Genomic DNA, 19,438 nt, shown 5'->3' on the forward strand with positions numbered 1-19,438 from the left:
GGGATGACCCGATTTTATTACATGATTACGTACGCGAGGAGAAAATTAGATTTCCGTTCTAATGCAATTCTTTTAAGTCATTTTGACATTAATAAACATTTACGAAAAAATATTTAGCAAAATTTTGATAACGATAAATATAAAATATATATAAGTAAAAATATGTAAAAAGTAGAAATAAGTAAAAATATGTAAAAATATATACAAGCATACATAATAAAAATTATATATAGATTACATTAACTACAAAACAGCTGAGGAGAACTTGTATGCAAAATGTAAATTAAATTTACAAGATAAGAAACGTCGTCACGTTGTATTATATTTAAATTTAATTATATAAAATTTTTTTCAGGCTTACGGAAGATATCCATATTATTAAAAAATATAAAAGATTTGTATCGCGCATGCTTTTTATTCCTTCATATCCTATTTTTAACAGCTGCAATTTTTAGCAAAAAATAAATCGGTAACTACTTCAAGTAAAAATTTCATAGAATGTAGAAGTTTTTCTTTTTTATATGCTTTGCAAGTATTAGTATACAAAAAGTGGAAACGTTTCTCGCCAACGAATTTTTCAAGGCAGCTTTCCAAGTGGTCAAAGGGCAATTGAAACTTCTCCGCCCGAACTTCTTCAAGCGGGCAGTAGGTCACGATAGAAAAAAAAAAGTACGGAACTCTTGCTCGTTTTCATTTTTTCAGTTTAACTCGAGCGTTTGAGCACGTACCAATATAAATTGAATTTGGCCCAGAGAGACGCGATCGACGTATAAACTCGCACGTGATTGGCGAAGGCGAGCGATAGCTCGCACGTGAGCGGAGGTGAGTGCACACAGGATACTTCGTAAGGTGAGCCAAGAAGGTCAGTCGTGTGTGTAAGGGCAACGGGTCGTTGGTATTCTGGGATGTGCATGTGTTTGCGCGCAGAGATATTATATAGGAATACGCTTATAATATTATCTCGTGATCTCATAAACGCGACTCGCGAGGGACTGGTTAGTTATATATGGATTTTTTATTTATTCATTACAAATAGAAATGTATTAAAAAAATGCAGATCTTGAATTGAATCTAGGTTCATTCATTCTTTAACGCGAATTTTTTATTTTCAACATGTTCCTTAATTAGTCGTAAATTGTGTGCATATGTGCGTGCGCGAGCATCTCGATAAATTATAAAGCGAACGGCTTAGTACATAAAAGCCGAACCAGAAGACCTGTTAAGTCAGGTAGATACGTAACTTTTTATAAGACTAGTCTGTCGAAAAGGGTCCTTCTGTGCGAAGAAATTCCTTTTCACATAGGCGTCGCATGCAGAAATTTGGCCGATATTTCATGTGTCACGAAAATTAATCTTTATTGTCGCTGCTAATAGTTTATCGAGATAATTTTTATTAAAAATAATTTCATATAAAGAAAAATTATTTTTTTTTCTCTTTGCTATTATATTCAAAAACATTTTAATGTTCTATATATTTTTATAATATTTTACAAAATATTTTATAGCCTGTTTTTTAATTAAAATCAAAATTCATATATATATATATATATATATATATATGATTATATTTTTTTGAACAAGATTCAATACCTGTCTGAAAACGTAAACTAAAAAAATCTACTCTAATGTCATCGAATATCACAGAACAAATCTTTGCTGTCGCAGCACGAAGCAGCTATCATTTGGTAGTCAAACGACTCGGGATCACTTTCGTCAAGTCTCGCGACAACACTTAGCTCGATACTGCGGTCGAAGTTACATCTCGTATATTCCTTCTTATAATATTTTTCTTTCAGCCATAATTGTACGTGTAAATTTCCGTTTTTAATTCACTTTCCACCTGTAAATATAAATACAATTATCTGTCTATATAATATTACATATCCTCCTCTTTTTTGTTACAGATTCAGATCTCATAATTCTTGCTAGTTATATTATCTTGCTCAAGAAAGACGTGCACGTTCTGGCTGTTATAGTTTCTATAGTAAAGTTGCAGATTTGGTAAGTTTTGTTAAACCACTCATGTTTTCTAAATTTTCTGATATCTTATAAAATATCTGTTATACATAAAAGAATATCTTTGTCTTTTAAATCATATTTTACTCGAGAGAGCATAATTTTTCCGCGATATAAATGAATTTAAATTAGAACTTCAAAAATTATTATTCAAACTTTGCAAAAATGTGTAATAATTATATTCAAAATAATTAGAACAAGTTTCATGCGATTTAACAAATAGCTAAAGTTGTTTTATAAAAAATATTTAAGATAAAAAAAAATATTATTTTTATATTAGATTAAATGCATTTTAATAAATATTCAATAATAATATTGATTATTTTTATATCAAAATTATAAAGAAGACACCGCTATCCGTGATTGAAGATCTCTTGCATTATACGCAAAAAAATTATTTCCCATTAAACGCAGAAAAGAGAGTCGACCTATAATACCGTGACAAATCGAATAAAAATACGAAATGTCATACCCGCTAAACATTTGCGAGCCAAAGTGATGATGGCTATAAAAAAAAAGGAAAAAAAATTCTACCGCCGATGCGCCATCGAAAGTTCCTCGATTCATCAGCGACTTGCCGGCACGTGTTTGACCACGTGTCGGCCTATATCGCGTAGTCGCAGCACGGAATCCGTTCCTCCTCGCGATTACACGTGCGCGCGCGCGAGTCTTGATAATGAGATGAGTTTACACATGCACGCTACGCCGCCGTAGGCGCAGAGAAAGGTGTTTATCATTCTATTCTGTCGTTGCCATTCCTGGAAGCTGCAATCGCCTTCCCTCAATTAGAAGCGTTTACGAACACCGTTGCATACGCGCGAAACATTTACGTGATTTGTTAATGCCGTGTAACAACACATTTCTCGCCCGATGCGCAGGTTCTAAATAGTTTGATTATAACTCTTTTTAATAACATAATGTCTTTTTCTCTCTATGTCGTTGTCTCATGTGACAGCTACACATTTATATAAAAATCTCGTATAATAATTGAATCACCTTTAAAACAACATATTCATTCAACTAAAGTTTTTAGTAGAAAAAAAAAACAATTTTTTTAAGGAAAAATATTAATCTCATATTTTCTCAGAAAATTTATAGTATTTTGACTTTTTTAAACATCTGTCAGAATGTAAAATGATTAATTTTATTAAAAAAGATCATATGTTGCTTTAAAAATATATGAGGTGTGTGTTATTTGTAAATAATATTATAGATTGGTTATGTTTATTTATTATATAAGTTTATTTATTATATAAAATCGGATTTATGCGTAGAAAACTAAATTTTATTATTAAAACATTTACTTAAGTAGCCTCTACAAGCTATAGTTCTTTGATTCATCTGCGTTTATTGAAGATTATTAAAAAATTTCTTTGTAAAGGAATCTAACTTTTTCATCATTAAGGATGCGTCTAATAAGAATGGGTCTAATTTTTTAATATCATCTATTTTTTAACATTTATCGGCCTCTTTCAAGAATACAAGAGATGGAGATGTGAGATTTTTAAACTATTATTTTTTTCTACAGAGACCTATACATGATTTTTAAGACAAATGTAACTAAATTCAAGGAACAAAATTATGTTATAAAATCTATTTAAAAAAAAAAAAAATCTCTTTGATTGTTTCAAAATTACAGGATTCAATTATATCCTGCTTTCGCCAAATTATTCAACAGTATCCTCTTTAATTTGCAGGTGCCGCGGTATCGCTTCCCTTCCCTTTGAACAATGATATCCCTCATACATATTATCCTCGGCATTTCTCTCGTATTTTTTATTTCTATTTTTCGTCGTAAAACGCATCGACTTCCGCCGGGACCATCCGGCATACCGCTACTCGGTTATTTGCCATGGATAGATTCCGAGCGTCCTCACGTGTCGCTGACAAATCTAGCGAGGAAATATGGACCGATTTGTGGGCTGCGAATGGGCTCGGTTTACACGATCTTGCTGTCAGATCCTCAGCTGGTAAGGCAGGCCTTTGCGAAGGATGCATTTGCCGGTAGGGCCCCGCTGTATTTAACGCATGGAATGATGCAGGGATACGGTGAGTAATCATCTCTAAAATAAAGTTGAATGTACGCTAACGTACATATATACATTTTCTTTCTGCGTTGAAATTTTTTTATTTAGTTTCCATTTGTAACATATAATTTAACGAGATCATAAAGTATAACAGTTATTTTAAAATAAAAGAAATAATGAAATTAGAGAAAGAGAGAGAGAGAGAGAGAGAGGAGGGGGAAGGAGAAAGGAAATATTATCTTACTAATTAAATATTTATGTCATTTTTTTTTATATGGCACACTAAAATTTTAATTTGTTATTCTTCGAAAATTTAAATATAATTTAATTATAATAAATTGACGCGCTTAGGAATTATAAAATATTTTTAAAGACAGTTGTTAACCGCAGTTTCATCCGCAATCTAACTGATAATTTAAATAATTGTTGAAAGCATACACATGTATTCTGTCATACATGCAGTACCATATTGTACGACACATGGCGAATGCGAGTCGGGAAACTCACGTGCGCGATCACTCGACACTCGCCGGGAGAAGCGGTAACAATGGAACGAGCAGTCGCACAATGGAAGGGCACCACCGGTCGTTGTAGGACGTAACGGTTCCTCTAACGAACGAAGTTTCGCCGTGGGGCCGACTAACCTACTAAACAGCTGAAAGATCTGTCTGCCGTCCGGTGGTGCCTTAGGATCCATCAAAAAAGAAAAAAAAAAGCTGACATCTCGGGCCGTTCCCGTAGATAGGAAAACGAGGTCGGCCCGGCGTGGGTCGGAGGATTTAGAGAGCTTCCGGATGCTGGCGTAAAAACTGCCGATCTACAAGCATTCTTCCGCGTTAATCCGACGTGTATGCGCAGTGAAAGTCTTGTCTTTGAAGAGACCTCTCCCTCGAGTGTAAATGAGAAATGAATTTCTTTCGGTGACAAGTCGTATTTGCTCGCGATGTCATTCTAACAGCTCTTGAGATGTTTCGAAAAAAATCTTTAAAATATGCTCGAAAGTCACGTCGTGGAGATTCTGTCGTAAAAATCGCGTACTTCTTTCCACCGAACTTCTACTCTTTTTTTATACGATGGTCTTTCAAGCTTATCATTTACATACTCATATAAATGAGTGACAAAAAGCTTACGCTTCATTTAAAGTCACAGATTATTATATTAAAAATTTTATTTTTCTATAAACATTAAAGTTGAGTGCTAAAAAAATTATGATAAGAATGTATATTACTTTAATATCATTCAGCATGTAAGAGCGAGGAATAAGAACAAGGCTCGCAAAAACATCTGTTCGATTGTCGCGACCACGTGTCGAGATAAAACCGTGTTTCGCCAAGGTGTGGACCGTCAAGGAGAATAGAATAGAGCTAGTCAGCCTGCTATGTCCCGTTCTCGCGATAACGAGGACTCTCTAGATCCAAGTGCCGTTACGATTTTCGATTTACGATCAGCGTTACTGATTGCGGTGCCGACATTTGATAGCGGGTCTTTTGCATATACGAGAGAGTTTCGTTCGCGTGCTCCGTTATTTGAAATATATAGAGTGCACGTTATACATATACGCGGGATAGATAAGTATACGCGCATAAGTCAGGCTTCCACGGTATTTTTATATTTCGTAAAAATCGGAAACGATTAAGCACGTTTTTTTAAATCCAAAATTTATGCATATAGGATGTCGCGATTGACGTTTGGCGCGTAGCTATCGCTATCGCTAGTCCCCCCGATTGAAGGATAATTTTTTTTGCGATGCGGCCTTTGTTTGCAGATGAAAACAGGGTTACTCGAACGGTCGTAAGTTTCGCCCGTCGGCTGAAAATTCGCCGGCACGGCCACAAATTCCGTCGTCGGCGACGAACGGCGAAGCCGCGCCGATCCGTGCGGGACGATAATTTCACGGCAAAGTGTACCAAGGCACCCGGTGGTACACCTTACACCTCGTTTCGAAAGCTCCCATCCTCTCGTTCGCAATCCACCGTCGTCTTCCCTCTCTTTCTCTATGCCCTCTTCCCCCTATGCCCCCTCCACTCCGCACGCGTCTTCTTTCCTCTTTATTTCTTTTTTTTTTTTCGATTCCCAGTGCATGCACGCACGTGTGCGTGAGCCTTCGACGTTGTTTACGAGGCGCCATGTCTCCAAAGTCAACGGCCCCGTGATTTCTCCATTCATTTCCTCCGCGCTATCATCGCCGATCTCTTTTACAAGCCGGCCGATTTAGCCGATCAATACGTGTATGTTTTATGAATCGGTCATGATATCAATTTCGGATTGTTGAGCAAAGCCGGATTTGATTATGTGAATTTAATCTATTGAAAATTTTAATTGTTATTTCATATACAGTTGGACTGCAATTTAATTTGCCGCTTCGAAATTTATAGATGCGACACTTAATATTGGATTTATGTAATTATAGATAAGACAATATATTTAGACTTGATAATGAATATGCAATTTAAGGACTATGTGAAAGAATTTACAATCATAATAATAAAGTCCATATTGTATGACGAGAGTGTTTAAAAATTTGAATAAAATAAGTTCAAGTGAATTATCGTATAATATCGAATAATAATAAAAAAGAATATGAGCTCGATAAAAATCATCGTGCATCCATAATGCCAATATTTCTTAATTTTCTAATAATTTTAATAAACCAAATATCTTTATAAAAATTTTGTTAATTTTAATTTTGACGACGTAAGAAAAGGATTTAATGTATATTCTTTACGAGATGTATGTCATCTTTTTAGACTTTCAATTCAAAGTTTCATAAAATAAACTCTAGAAAAACTGCAGAGAAAGCCGCGTGCCAAGGAGAGTGCAAATTTAAATCCAGAAAAAAAATCAATGGAAAATAAATTTTAATTTAAATGCAACAAACTGATGATTGGCACGATAAATTTAGCGTAGCCACATCCTTTAACACGCGCACCCTCGGGACATTGAGGCGCTTCTGACACCTTTCACGAGAGGTTCTTGCGTTCGGAGAGCCTTCCTCCACTCCTTGTAGATGCCCCTCCAGAGTATTCAGGAAAGATCCTCCCGTCGCGTGAGCCTCCTTTCTTTCTCTCCACCGGAATAGCATTTGGTGGGGAAATCCTAGCCACGCCTCCATCAACAGATACATATCTCGTGTGATACACGTAAAGTTACGCTAAACTTAGATCAACCACAAGCATTCGGAAGGAAAGGGAGGCTCTCTGAAGCGTCTAACGTTCATTTCAGTGGTGAAGATCGAGATTAGTCGGACGAGCGAGCGTCGCTGTAGACCGTAACTACTTGGGTTCACGAAAGTATGCATCACGGCGCATTGAAGTCTCTAAACCGGAGCGTCCAAGGACACTCTTGTCACTTTTACGCGTACTCCGTTAAAATGCGACAAATACAGCAAAATATTCCTCCCGTTTATTATATTTACAGATAAAATTTAGGATTGATAATCAAGACATTTCTTTAAATTATAAAAGGAGAAAACAAGGAAAATATATTTATCGTATCCATAAAATAATTAGAATATTTATAATAGCAATTTAAAATACATATAACATTATCTATATAATTTAAAAATATCTAATATTCGATATTGCGTTAAAATGTTGTATCTCGAAAATTTATTGAGACAATGCCCGGTTAAAATAAACTAAAAAATACGATTAGTTTATTATCTATTTACTTTTACATTTTTTTTTTTGCTGAATTCTTTTAATTTTTACGGTTAATTATTTTCGTAATTATTCTTTAATATTAACTATTGTTATATAATAATCTCTATTTGTAGTTAAAATATTTGCTTTAAATATTTATGTATATTTTTCCTAGATTATCGGCGCACACTATTTTCCCATATTACGTCGCACAATTTAGAACGCTTCTCTGTTATCCAGCGTGAAATCTTACGAGAGAAAAGCTATACACATAAATCGACGATGACGATGCTGCCTACATGAGAGATGAACATGGGAAAGAATACCGACTCGGGAGGCGCGTGCCTTCCGACAGCGCAACCCGTGATTATCCGACAGCGCGTTTACACGCGCCTTTATGGGCGCGTTCACATTTCTTATGCAAACTGGTTGCCCCGCCACGACGCGGATAATGTCGTACGTAATAGCGTTAATTTATTATAGAGCGCGCCGATGGCGAGATAACGTGCCGTCTGTAAACATATTACGCAAATTTTCTGCATTACACGTCACGTGTCGCACACGCAGATCGATCAATTTTGTTTTATAGAATTCGATTGTTCTACGCATTGTTTAATTTGAAATAGGAATAGATAAACGAAAAATAGGTCGATGCATCGACTTGTGAATATCGTAATCTTTTTTTATTATATTCTTTTTTATTATATTCTTATGCTTACTTTTTAATTTTTAATTGTTGCCTTCTTTATTTGAAATAAAAAATATATATATTTTTACATTTCAAAATTTTCTATCAAAAAAAAAAAAAAAATCAAAATATATTATAATTTGCGAACTTAAGGAATATTTCATAAAAGCGGCATTTCTTAAAATAGTTTCTTCGAATTAGTTTCTTGTTCTAGGAAATCGTTTTAGCGAAACCTATTATAATAAGTAATTGCATTAGAGATCGTGGAAAGGATAGGATGAATCGGAAATGCCAGATATCATCGGTGATCAGGTAACGGAGAACGATCGGCAAAATATCGGCGATGCGAAACAGTATTAATAGGCTTCTGGGAAACGAATCGAGAGTAAGAGTAACGTTAATCCTTATAAGACACATCTACTAGGGATAGTCAGGAAATAATCGATTGCGTTTAGATTAAATCCTAGAAAAATATTATTAATTTATAATTTATTAATTTATTAATTATTAATTTATAAAATATTTAAAATATTTATTAAATATACATACATAATATTTACGCAAAAGAAATTTAATTTTATAATGCAAATAAAAAATAAATTTCTCATAATATAACATTAATATTACTTAATAAAATAATTTATATCGCGTAATAAAAAAATATAATTTAAGAAAATATTTTAATATATATATAAATAATTTTAAAATATTAATAAATATTAGATCATATTAATTGGAAAACAAATATCGATATAATGTAAATGCGGAGGATTTTGTGATATGATAATTCAGAGAAGCCATTAATATCAATGATAAGTGTGTAAAAAAAACTCGAAGATATTGTCGTAGCTCGAAACTGATTAGGAGTCGGCACTATTGCGATTAAAGCCTAGAGAGCGATAGGTAGTGTAGAAATTTAAAGGTGTCGCGTTGCACCTTGTACAGTCAGGGCAAGGTGTGCCGGTAAACGGCGGGAGGGGGACTTGATCTTGGAAAACGATAGACCATCGCCGACACTCTCGTTACCATCGGTGCATCGACCTGCATCGCAGTGATCGTCAAAAGTGTCTGGACGATGCGACGGCGTTGGCCTTTAAGCGGGTCGACGAAACCTGAAATTCTCGACGTCCTTGATGCTGCCGCTGCCACACGCGAGCGGCAGTCTATATTGTCGCTAATTTCAGCTGATAAAAAAAAAAAGAGACCGCTCCGTCACGATTCACTTTTATCACATCGCGATTTACTTGATATCGTTCGATAGGATTCGACGAAGACGGTTAAGTCTTCGCCGTCTATACCAACATTGTTCGATGCAACGTTGTTGCATCTTCATTTCTTTGACGAACACCACGCCATTCTTAAATATAAAAATATCATTCCTTGGTTCATTATTTATCAAAAAAAATATTAGTCATCAAAGATTTCTCTTCTCTCTCTTCCATTAAATTTTTTTAATTAAATTAAATATTAAATTTAAAAAGTTGATAGATTTTTAATTCAATTGCACCCCACATGTGTAAATTATTTTTATACAAGGTCGAAAAAAAATCAATTAGCAAACGCAAACATTCACGCAATACACGATGATCTATAATCAATTATAGAAAAGTCGCAGTTCTAATTGCACTTGGCATACCTCAGCACTGACTCAACGATGCGGTCAGAAGCGCGCGTGCAAAATAAGCGTTACGAGCGAGCTTCCATATACACGAGCGATTATTCATATTCCGCTTAGCTTATTACGAACGCGTAACACTGACGTAAGGTGTCCGCGATTTTCCCGACGACTTGTTTTCCTCCTTCGAGCGCGGGAGAGTGGGTGTGGGTGGAATTTCATTTTTCCTCACACACACACACACACACACACACACACACACGCACACGGCGATTCTACTCCTGCTACGCAGTATCCTTGTATCGTTTTCTCTCTTTTTCATTTTACATAATTATTGACACATCTATTGTTTGCATATTTTTTATCGTTGCAAGACCGTCTTATGTTGTATTCGGCTGTAATAATTATACCAATTAACTTTGAAAAAAATCGGAAATTTATTTATTAGTGTTATAAATATATAACAAAATAAAAAGGCTCTCATATAAAAATGTAACAATAAAAAAATAGAAAAAAGGCTTCTTTTTAATAGTCTTAAACGTTTCCTTCCTTTAGATCATCTTCAGCAAATTAATTGATAAAAAATTTGCATGTCCTGACATTTGACTTCAACTCTTATCCCGGATGAGTCTCTTATCAGTTCGGAATAATATTCATGAAATAGGATATTGCAAAGCTGAAGGAAAATAATTAAAGAGGAAAAAAATAATAAAAATATTTCAGATAATAAAAAATTAAAAAATTAATAAAAAATAGCGAGGAGACTCATCAAAATTAATTCAATATTATATATTAATAGTCACTGCGCTTGACTTCTATTCTATGTTATAGATATGTTTTCCATCGAAAAGAAAATATAATTTCTTTACGATTATACATATCGCTGGCTGGCTCCTGCTCGGGACATATCGATCTTTTTTTTTCTGTTTTCGTAAGACAAAAGACTTATTCGCGATTGGGTAGGTTAGGCACGTTCGAACAAACCCGGGATCGACCGCCTCGCACAAATGCGAAGGACTCTCACTTTTATATCGGTCTCCTTGAAGGAAGTTCTGCCGGTCGTCGACAGTTTTGCTCTGTATCCGTGGGGAATTACAGTTAGCTTCGCAAGGACGGGCCGACGGCCTTTCCCGTTAAGAACGACGAAACGTTGTATGAACGAACCGTTCACATTATCGTCGATTTGTCACGACCCGCCCTCCTAAAAGATCATTCAAAATTTGTCAACTTCCTCGAATTGACGTTAATCATTATATATATATATATATATATATATATATATATATATATATATATATATATATATTCGGCAATAAAATATATTTATATAATAATATATTTAATAATATATTTTAAAAAACAAATATATCTATTTATTTATCTATTTACTTTTGAATAATATTACGTGATCAGTTTCATCTCAACAATAGTAACGAGAAAATTATCCAATAATGTTCTGATTTTTAAAGAGCAGCTTTCAAAGCATTGCTGTTCAATATTCATCGACGAACCATTATAATCTTCCATGATTATCGTGCGCTTCGTCGTATTGACTCATCTGTCAAATCTTGCAATCGAAAAATCACTTGTAATTAACTGCGCGATAAAAAAAAAAACATTAAACCTGTGCGAGTGGTAAAAACGAATATAACTTTGTACATCTATTGGGGAAAAATGCATATTCTTTAATTAAAGGATTTAAATTTTTTTAATCTCTCTGTTTCTCTTTCTCTCTCGGTGCTCGCCATCGATCGATCGATCGGTCATCTGTATTTGGACAGGACGACTATCGCGCGCGCGTCGCCTTCTCGCGCCTGCATTCGCTGGACTTTTTGCCGGCCGAAGTGGAATGACCGGCCCTGAAACGTTCGGTATCGCATGTATGCATTATCCGTCCCCCTCCCCCCTCCCCCCGTCCCCCCTTCCCCGCGTCCGGTTTATTTCTGGCGGTTCGCGAATTCGTGGTGAGCGCTCCTCTCCGCGAGCGCGAACGGAGTGTCCGAGTGATGTCATCCCTTGAGATCAGCCGGCGGCGGGGTGTTTAGTTGCGTAAGAAGCTCGGCCGACAAGGAGAGCCTCATTGTTCGTAGCCGCGTAGGATACGCGAGGACGGGAGAAGCAGCGTGCGAGATGTAAAGATGAAGGAATTAACTTATTCTCTTCTTCTTTTTTTTTTTTATGAATTTTTCCGTAAAGACCATCATTCTAAGATTATCATCCTGCTCTTTTCCCCCTTTTCAAAGATTGTATCAATACAATCTATAATACTATTCTTAAAAAAGCAAAGAAATTGAATATATTAACTGTATTGAGATGGAGAATATTTATTTCTTTACAGCTTTTTTATATAAAATATATTCAGCTTCAGCAAATATATTATTTAAATCTCTAAATGGCCTTGATTTGAAAAAGTTAATATTTTAAAAAAAAAGAGAGAGATCAAAATATTTAAAAAATGTCAAATTTAAGTATAAAAATTAAATTCTTTGTCGTGTGTTATGTAATGAATAAATATCAAAGTATAACAATTATTACAAAGAGCAAACAAATAATAAATAGAGAAAACTATAATACGTATGATATTTTTCTTTCAACGAAAATACATAGTTTAAAATATAAATATAAGATTAAAGAAATATAAAGAAATTATATATTATTAATTAATTAGATAATAGGATTTATTCGTTAAAAAGTTCAATTAGAATTTTTTAATTCTCTCTATTTTATTGCTCGACGATTTAAAATCCGTCCAACAGAGAGAGAACGTACTCGCGATCCCGGAAAGTTTTTCTTGGCGTCATTTAAATACGACACTGACCTATCGACGCTGCCTCTTAGAACAAGATGCGAATGATAAATAGTATCGCAAACACACATCATGCGATAACCTATTTGTACTTCACGCCCGGCGTGTATATACTTTCATTACTTCATTTCTTGACGCTCGAGCGTACCATGACGAATTGTAAATTCACAGAAACAGTCGTCTCTCCCTCGAGATTCGCTTTCATTTCTCCGTGTGTGCGTAAACCGAAAATCATTTAATGAGAGCAGCCGCTATTAAAGATATCGCTCTACGTATTTATATTCTTCTTTTTCCCTTACATAATTGATAAAGATATCAATTCATGCGCAAGAAAAATATAATCGTCTGATGAATCGCGCGCCAAAGATCTCCATCTGTATTCTCGTGGCGCATCAACCGTAAACCTCGATAATCTCATTGAGCGATGATCAAGATTCCGAGATCATTCTCGCGCGTGTGATCTGGCTGCGAAATCGGATGTACGTAAGCGACACACCTTTACTGTCACGGCGCAGATGCATAAATTTCGCGGCGCAAAGTTTCCTATTACCTCTTTAAACACCATAATAACTCATTTCAATCTTGTCCAGCATTGCAATAAAAAAAGCATATAATATCCAGATTAATTAACTATAATCATTAGCCGAGATTTTATTTGTACCGAGCAATCACGTTTTATTATATATATTTTATTCTTTTTATGCTTAAAAGAAATAAGTATGATAAAGTGATACAAAGCAAGTAAATATACGTATTGGAAAAAGAAAAGAAATTTATATATAATATTATTTATCAATAATATAATATTAATAAAAAAATGTGTAGGTAGAAGAAAAATAAACGTTTAAAAAATACAAAAGAAAATCGAACGATAAGTAACGTCAAACACTTTGTCGCTCGGGCTGTCATGCTTAATCAGCTGTTGCGATCGCTATTAATCGACGATCGTACCTGGTTTTATACCGCTAATACATCGAAGGAAGGGACGCCGAGTGGGTGCGGTGAGAGATTATTGTTTATTCATTCGAGGATTATCCTTCGACGAGTTCAGTGGCTGCGCCTACTTACGGAATGACGGTAATCTTCTCTCGCTATTTTTTACACCCTCTCTCACCATGAGCGCGACTCGCTTCCACGCAGAAAGGGGGAACGCGAGATACGTTCGGGTGGTGGCATTATTTACGATCCTGCGATTAAGGTACGACGAGAATTATCTTTATGCAAAAAAAAAAAGAAAGAAAAGACAAACAAAAATAAAGGAACAAAAAAAAAAGAAAGAAAATTTCGAACGGGATTCTCATATCTCTGTTCCTTTACTTGCGCTCCGCAGGCATCATTTGCGCTCAGGGTGATCTCTGGAGGGATCAACGAAAATTCGTAGCCGGATGCCTGAAGAATTTCGGCATGGTTAAGTTACCTGGTACCAAGAGGGACAAGATGGAGGAGAGGATCCTCACGGCCGTGAGCGAGTGCATATCGGTAAATCTAGCGCCTAATAGCATTACTAATAAGCCTAGCCTAGCTACATGGACATTTTACACGAGGCCATCGTGTGTCGCGTAAATCTGTTCCTAAACTAGTATATTTATGACCAAACATTTTTTTTATTTTAAAAGGAATATTGACGCGAAATAACTTACGAATTCTTACGTGAGTTATCATTTATTTATCTGAAAATGTCATTGCATTTAATGAAGCTATTAATTTCTGTGACATTTCGACATGCTATCAACGATGACGTTTAAGAATTTAAATGTTGCTATAATATTAAAAAAAAAATGTTCCATATTAATTCCTGATTAACGGAGAACGAAGCGTATAGATTTTTCATCGATCCTTCAGAAATTAAAAGATCGCGCTACGGAAGACGGTATCGATCCAGTGGAAACACTTCATCACTGCGTGGGCAATCTGATGAACGATCTCGTGTTCGGAAAATTTTACAAAGAAGGCGACGAGGTGTGGAAATGGCTGAGACACATGCAGGAGGAAGGAGTTAAGCATATCGGAGTCGCAGGGCCGCTCAACTTTTTGCCGTTCCTCAGGTACGGCGCTATCCCTGACAAGGATCCTTCCCGACTCAACGCGACTGCGTATTTGCATTATTTGCGCGATACGTTTTGCACCTCGCTAACGAAAGCTAAACCGCATTACCGCGCGGAAAAAAACTAAATGAATTGATCTAAACGATCAATTAACACGTCGATGATGCGGCAATGGATTCATTCAACGTCTACCATGCAAATGCCATGTTTTTTATCGACGGCAATATTTTTTGAGCGGTAAACATAGAAGGATAGACAATTATTTTTTTTGCATATATGTAAGCGAAATATTAAATTGAATTAATTACTCTTATTCGGAAGAGTCAATACAAATTTTTGTAAGACAGATAGTGCAAAGAACAATTTTACTCGTGCTGGTTAAATTTGCATGTGCTAAATTAGAAGGATTATCGATAAAGTACGTCCTCAATAAAAGATTATAATTATCAAATCAAATTATTATTCAAACGAATCTTATTCTAACAAAAGTTGATGTGATGTGCAGAATGAAAACACTTCACATAATTACGCTATTAATATATAAACATTATACAATTATTAATACATATTTGTTATTTCTAATTCTTATACATAAATATCATCTCATTTATTTTATTTGAATAAAAAATATTATATATTATACGAATAATAAGTATAATTTATAATTTATATTTTTATATAATAATAAATAATTTATATTTTTTTAAATATGGTGTAAGTTTGTATAGAATATATTCAAAGATATTTAATTAAAACTTATATTAAAGTTAATAATGAAGAAAGAAAAAAAAATATATATATATATTATATTTAAAAATGTAGAGATTAATATAAATTCATATGAAAGACTCAGGAGTAAATAAAAAATTTCTTTGTTGGATTTTCTCGGTTGTTTAGATTTTTACCACGATACGGCAAAGTAATGGCGTCGCTTATCGATGGTAAACTGAAAACGCATCGAATATATCAAACATTTATCGATGAGCATCGCGCCCGGCTTGAAAAGACAGATAACATTCTGGCGGCTTTCGACGATGTGATGAGAAGCAACGCAAACAATCCTGGATACTTTACGCAACCTCAATGTTATCATCTCTTGGCCGATCTTTTCGGCGCAGGCACCGACACGACCTTTACAACTCTTCGATGGTTTTTGCTTTTCATGGCGACGCATCCAGTCGAACAAGTATGCTTACTTTTTTTTCTTTTTTAATGTTTCTCAACGAGATACTTTTAAATAAATTTTATTTCTGATGGAGAATTTCGTTGTACGATTTCTTCAAATTTTATATGTCTCTGTTTACATGTAGAAAAAGATTCACGATGAAATGAACGAACTGTTGGGACAAAAGCCGCCCAGTTTGGAGGACAGGCTTGTTTTAATTCGACTGGAAGCTGCCATCGCGGAGACACAAAGATTGCGAAGCGTTACACCGCTTGGCATTCCTCATGGAACAATCGAGGTAACACTAAAACGATATTAATTATAGTAAAAAAATTAACGCAATTTTTGTATACTTCTTTTATAAAATCAGATATGATTAAATCTGATTTATTTATAAGTAATTATAATATTTAAGTAAATATATATATATATATATATATATATATATATATATATATATATATATATATATATATATATTATATATATTATATATTATATATATTATATATAATATATAATATATATATATATTATAATATATTAATATATATTAATATTTGTATTATATATATATATATATATATATATATATATATATATATATATTTTTTTTCAAATCAAAAATATATTTTTGTCAATTAATATGGACAATAAACAACAGCAGTTAATTTTGCCATTTCTGAATATGACAAATAAAAATTAAAATAAATTGATGCGATTGATATCCAGAACACGCAAATAGGTGATTATGACGTACCGAAAGGGACTATGATTATTCCGCTGCAATGGGCTATTCATACGGATCCTTCGTACTGGGAGGATCCGCTCTCTTTCAAAATGGAAAGATTTATTGCTGAGGATGGAAGCCTTGCCAAACCAAAAGCTTTTTTGCCTTTTCAAACGGGTAAGCTTGAACGCGAAGTGCTTTGTTTAATATCAAATAATATATGTATATGTTACGTTTTATTACGTTAATTTAAGGTAAACGTATGTGCGTCGGTGATGAACTAGCCAAAATGATATTGTTTCTCTTTGCTGCAAGAATTCTTCACTCATTTGTCGTATCTGTACCACCCGATACACACATTGATCTGGAGGGCGAATGCGGAATTACTCTGGTTCCAAAACCGCATCGATTGGTGTTTACATTGCGGGAATAAATTATAATATTTTCCTTATCCTCATTAATATTATTACACACAACTTATTATTATACAAAATATATATAAAACTATATATATAAAAGTAAGTATATACTTACAAATTTCACCAAAATATATATACACAATTAATTTTTTTTTGTATACGTAATTCGTAACATTCGTGCAAAAATACGATTAAAATAAATGATAATAATATTCATCTTTTACCAGATTTTGCTATTAATATAAATTATTATATGTTTATTTATTATTATGCTAAACATAATAATTATATCTTTTCTAGAAATTTATGGTTCTGCCAATATATAAGTCTTAAAATATGTTTGATTAAATCGTATTTATGTTAATTATATATGTATATTAAAAATTAAAATTATGTTAATGCATACGATGCATGCTTGGCTCATATTACATCAATACAATTTATTAAAAATTAGGATTTTATTCTAGCGCTTTATCTTTCTCTTTTCTTATCTAAAAACATGATTTTTATCAAATCCAACTTTTATCATAACGAGCTGCGGTACAAAGGTTGCTGAAATACATGATTTTAAATAATTTCAGAGACTTATCTTTATTTAATCTGTAAATCTCTGTTTAATGTGTAAATCTCGTTTACTGATTATTTTGCTTGTTTATATGCTTTATTTATAATAGTACAAGTTGTACGCCAAACTTTTATGTATATATATATATATATATATATATATATATATATATATATATACGTTTTTCACAAAGTAGATATTAATGAGATCGGTAGTTAACGAGATGTCAGATATTCGCGCGCCGGTTTAACCTGATTGCGATAACCTCGGCAGTTAAATATTTCGCCATCGCCAAACATTTCGGCATGTCGATATAAGAAAAAAAAAGCGTTTTTTCTTAAAGCGAAGCGAGGCGAGTCGCGAGAAAATATCCATCCTGTGAAAATGGAGGGAAATTTATTCGCACGCGTCTCGCGACTATTACTTTAAATCAGCGCATGTTTATTACCAATGTGCATTCTTAATATGGAGCTTAATATGCCGTTAAAATGTCAACCGCGATCACGGATTATTGGGAGATGATTTTACATAAATATATCGCGCGCGCGTCCCTTCGCTTCACTCTTTCTCTCTCTCTCTCTCTTTTTCTCTTCTTTTTCTCGCACATCTCGCATCAGATTCGTGAAATTCCGTCATCGTTATGCAACGCGCATTTTTTTTCTTCTCAATGTAGTGGCCTTGGATAAATTATAAAAGCACACCGTTCACCACACGCTACTGAAATGGTTGCGTTTCCTTCTATTAATTGTCGGGCCACACAAAAACGCAGCAGAATATAGGTAAAAAACAAAAAATTAAGAAAACGCTGCAGAATATCGAATTTTCGTTCAAGGAGAAGAGAAAAGGTCGAGGCTCTCGAAATGAACGATGAGTGCATTCGAAGGCCTCATCCTGCTTCTTACCCGTGTTAACATATTTATGCATTTTAAATGTCAGTAAAACGCTCGACGAAACTGCTGTGAACATGTAAAATTATGCAATCAACGCAGAAATTTTATTTGTAAAAAAAAAATTTACTTCAAAAAATAAAAAGTTGATCTTACAGCTTGCTTGACAGAGATTTATTTTTCTGGTTTAAATTGATTATATTCTTATTGTATACAATGAGAGAATACAATTTTTTGCATTCATTTTGGCGAAGTATCGGAAAAAAAATTAATCATTTTCAATGGAAAATGCGGTGAATCAGCTGTTTGCAATAACAATAGTTCATAGTGTAGAAAATAATTGAAATTATCATTAATAGCAGTATATTAGGTAAAAAATTTATTTTGTAGTTTGAGTATTCGTTTTTAACATCCACTCTTAAAAAAGACATGTTAAATCGATACTCGCAACACTATTGTTGCTTCTTTTCCTCAATATTGATTGATTATTTCAATATTACGCTGTACATTACTTTATATAAATAAAAATCTGTTATGGCTTCATAATATTTGACAATTCAAATATTATATATATATATATAATTTTGATTTAATAGATTTTGAAAAAACAGATAATACATATTAGTTATACATATTATTATATTACATATAACTAATTTTATAATAGTTATATATATTTTATAATAATTGCGTGCCCTAACCGCGTGCCCTAACCGTGTGCCCTACTCGCGTGCTTTAATAGAATGCCCTAATATAATGCACTATAGGCTGCTTCCGTTGGGCCAGTTGGACTTACCTATCGTTAATCCTGGCCATATTAATTCTGGCTACGTC

At 33.9% G+C, this 19,438-nt stretch overlaps 1 protein-coding gene across 2 annotated transcripts; it reads left to right on the plus strand.

Annotated features, from left to right (window-relative positions):
• The first annotated feature begins 924 nt into the window (after window positions 1–924).
• LOC126851989 (cytochrome P450 306a1) lies at window positions 925–17,694 on the plus strand. Of its 2 annotated transcripts, none has more exons than XM_050596417.1 (9): window positions 925–995; window positions 1,905–2,001; window positions 3,714–4,065; window positions 14,124–14,272; window positions 14,636–14,838; window positions 15,736–16,024; window positions 16,149–16,301; window positions 16,736–16,910; window positions 16,988–17,694. In XM_050596417.1, the coding sequence occupies exons 3-9, from the start codon at window positions 3,747–3,749 to the stop codon at window positions 17,164–17,166; spliced, it is 1,467 nt and encodes a 488-aa protein (XP_050452374.1). In that variant the 5' UTR covers window positions 925–995; window positions 1,905–2,001; window positions 3,714–3,746; the 3' UTR covers window positions 17,167–17,694. The 2 variants fall into 2 exon arrangements, with proteins under 2 accessions (XP_050452374.1, XP_050452373.1); XM_050596416.1 differs by lacking the exon at window positions 925–995 and adding an exon at window positions 1,695–1,804 and having other exon boundaries at window positions 16,988–17,693.
• The last annotated feature ends 1,744 nt before the right edge of the window (window positions 17,695–19,438 follow it).

The sequence above is a fragment of the Cataglyphis hispanica genome, chromosome 9 (assembly GCF_021464435.1).
Source record: "Cataglyphis hispanica isolate Lineage 1 chromosome 9, ULB_Chis1_1.0, whole genome shotgun sequence".
Lineage (NCBI taxonomy): Eukaryota > Metazoa > Arthropoda > Insecta > Hymenoptera > Formicidae > Cataglyphis > Cataglyphis hispanica.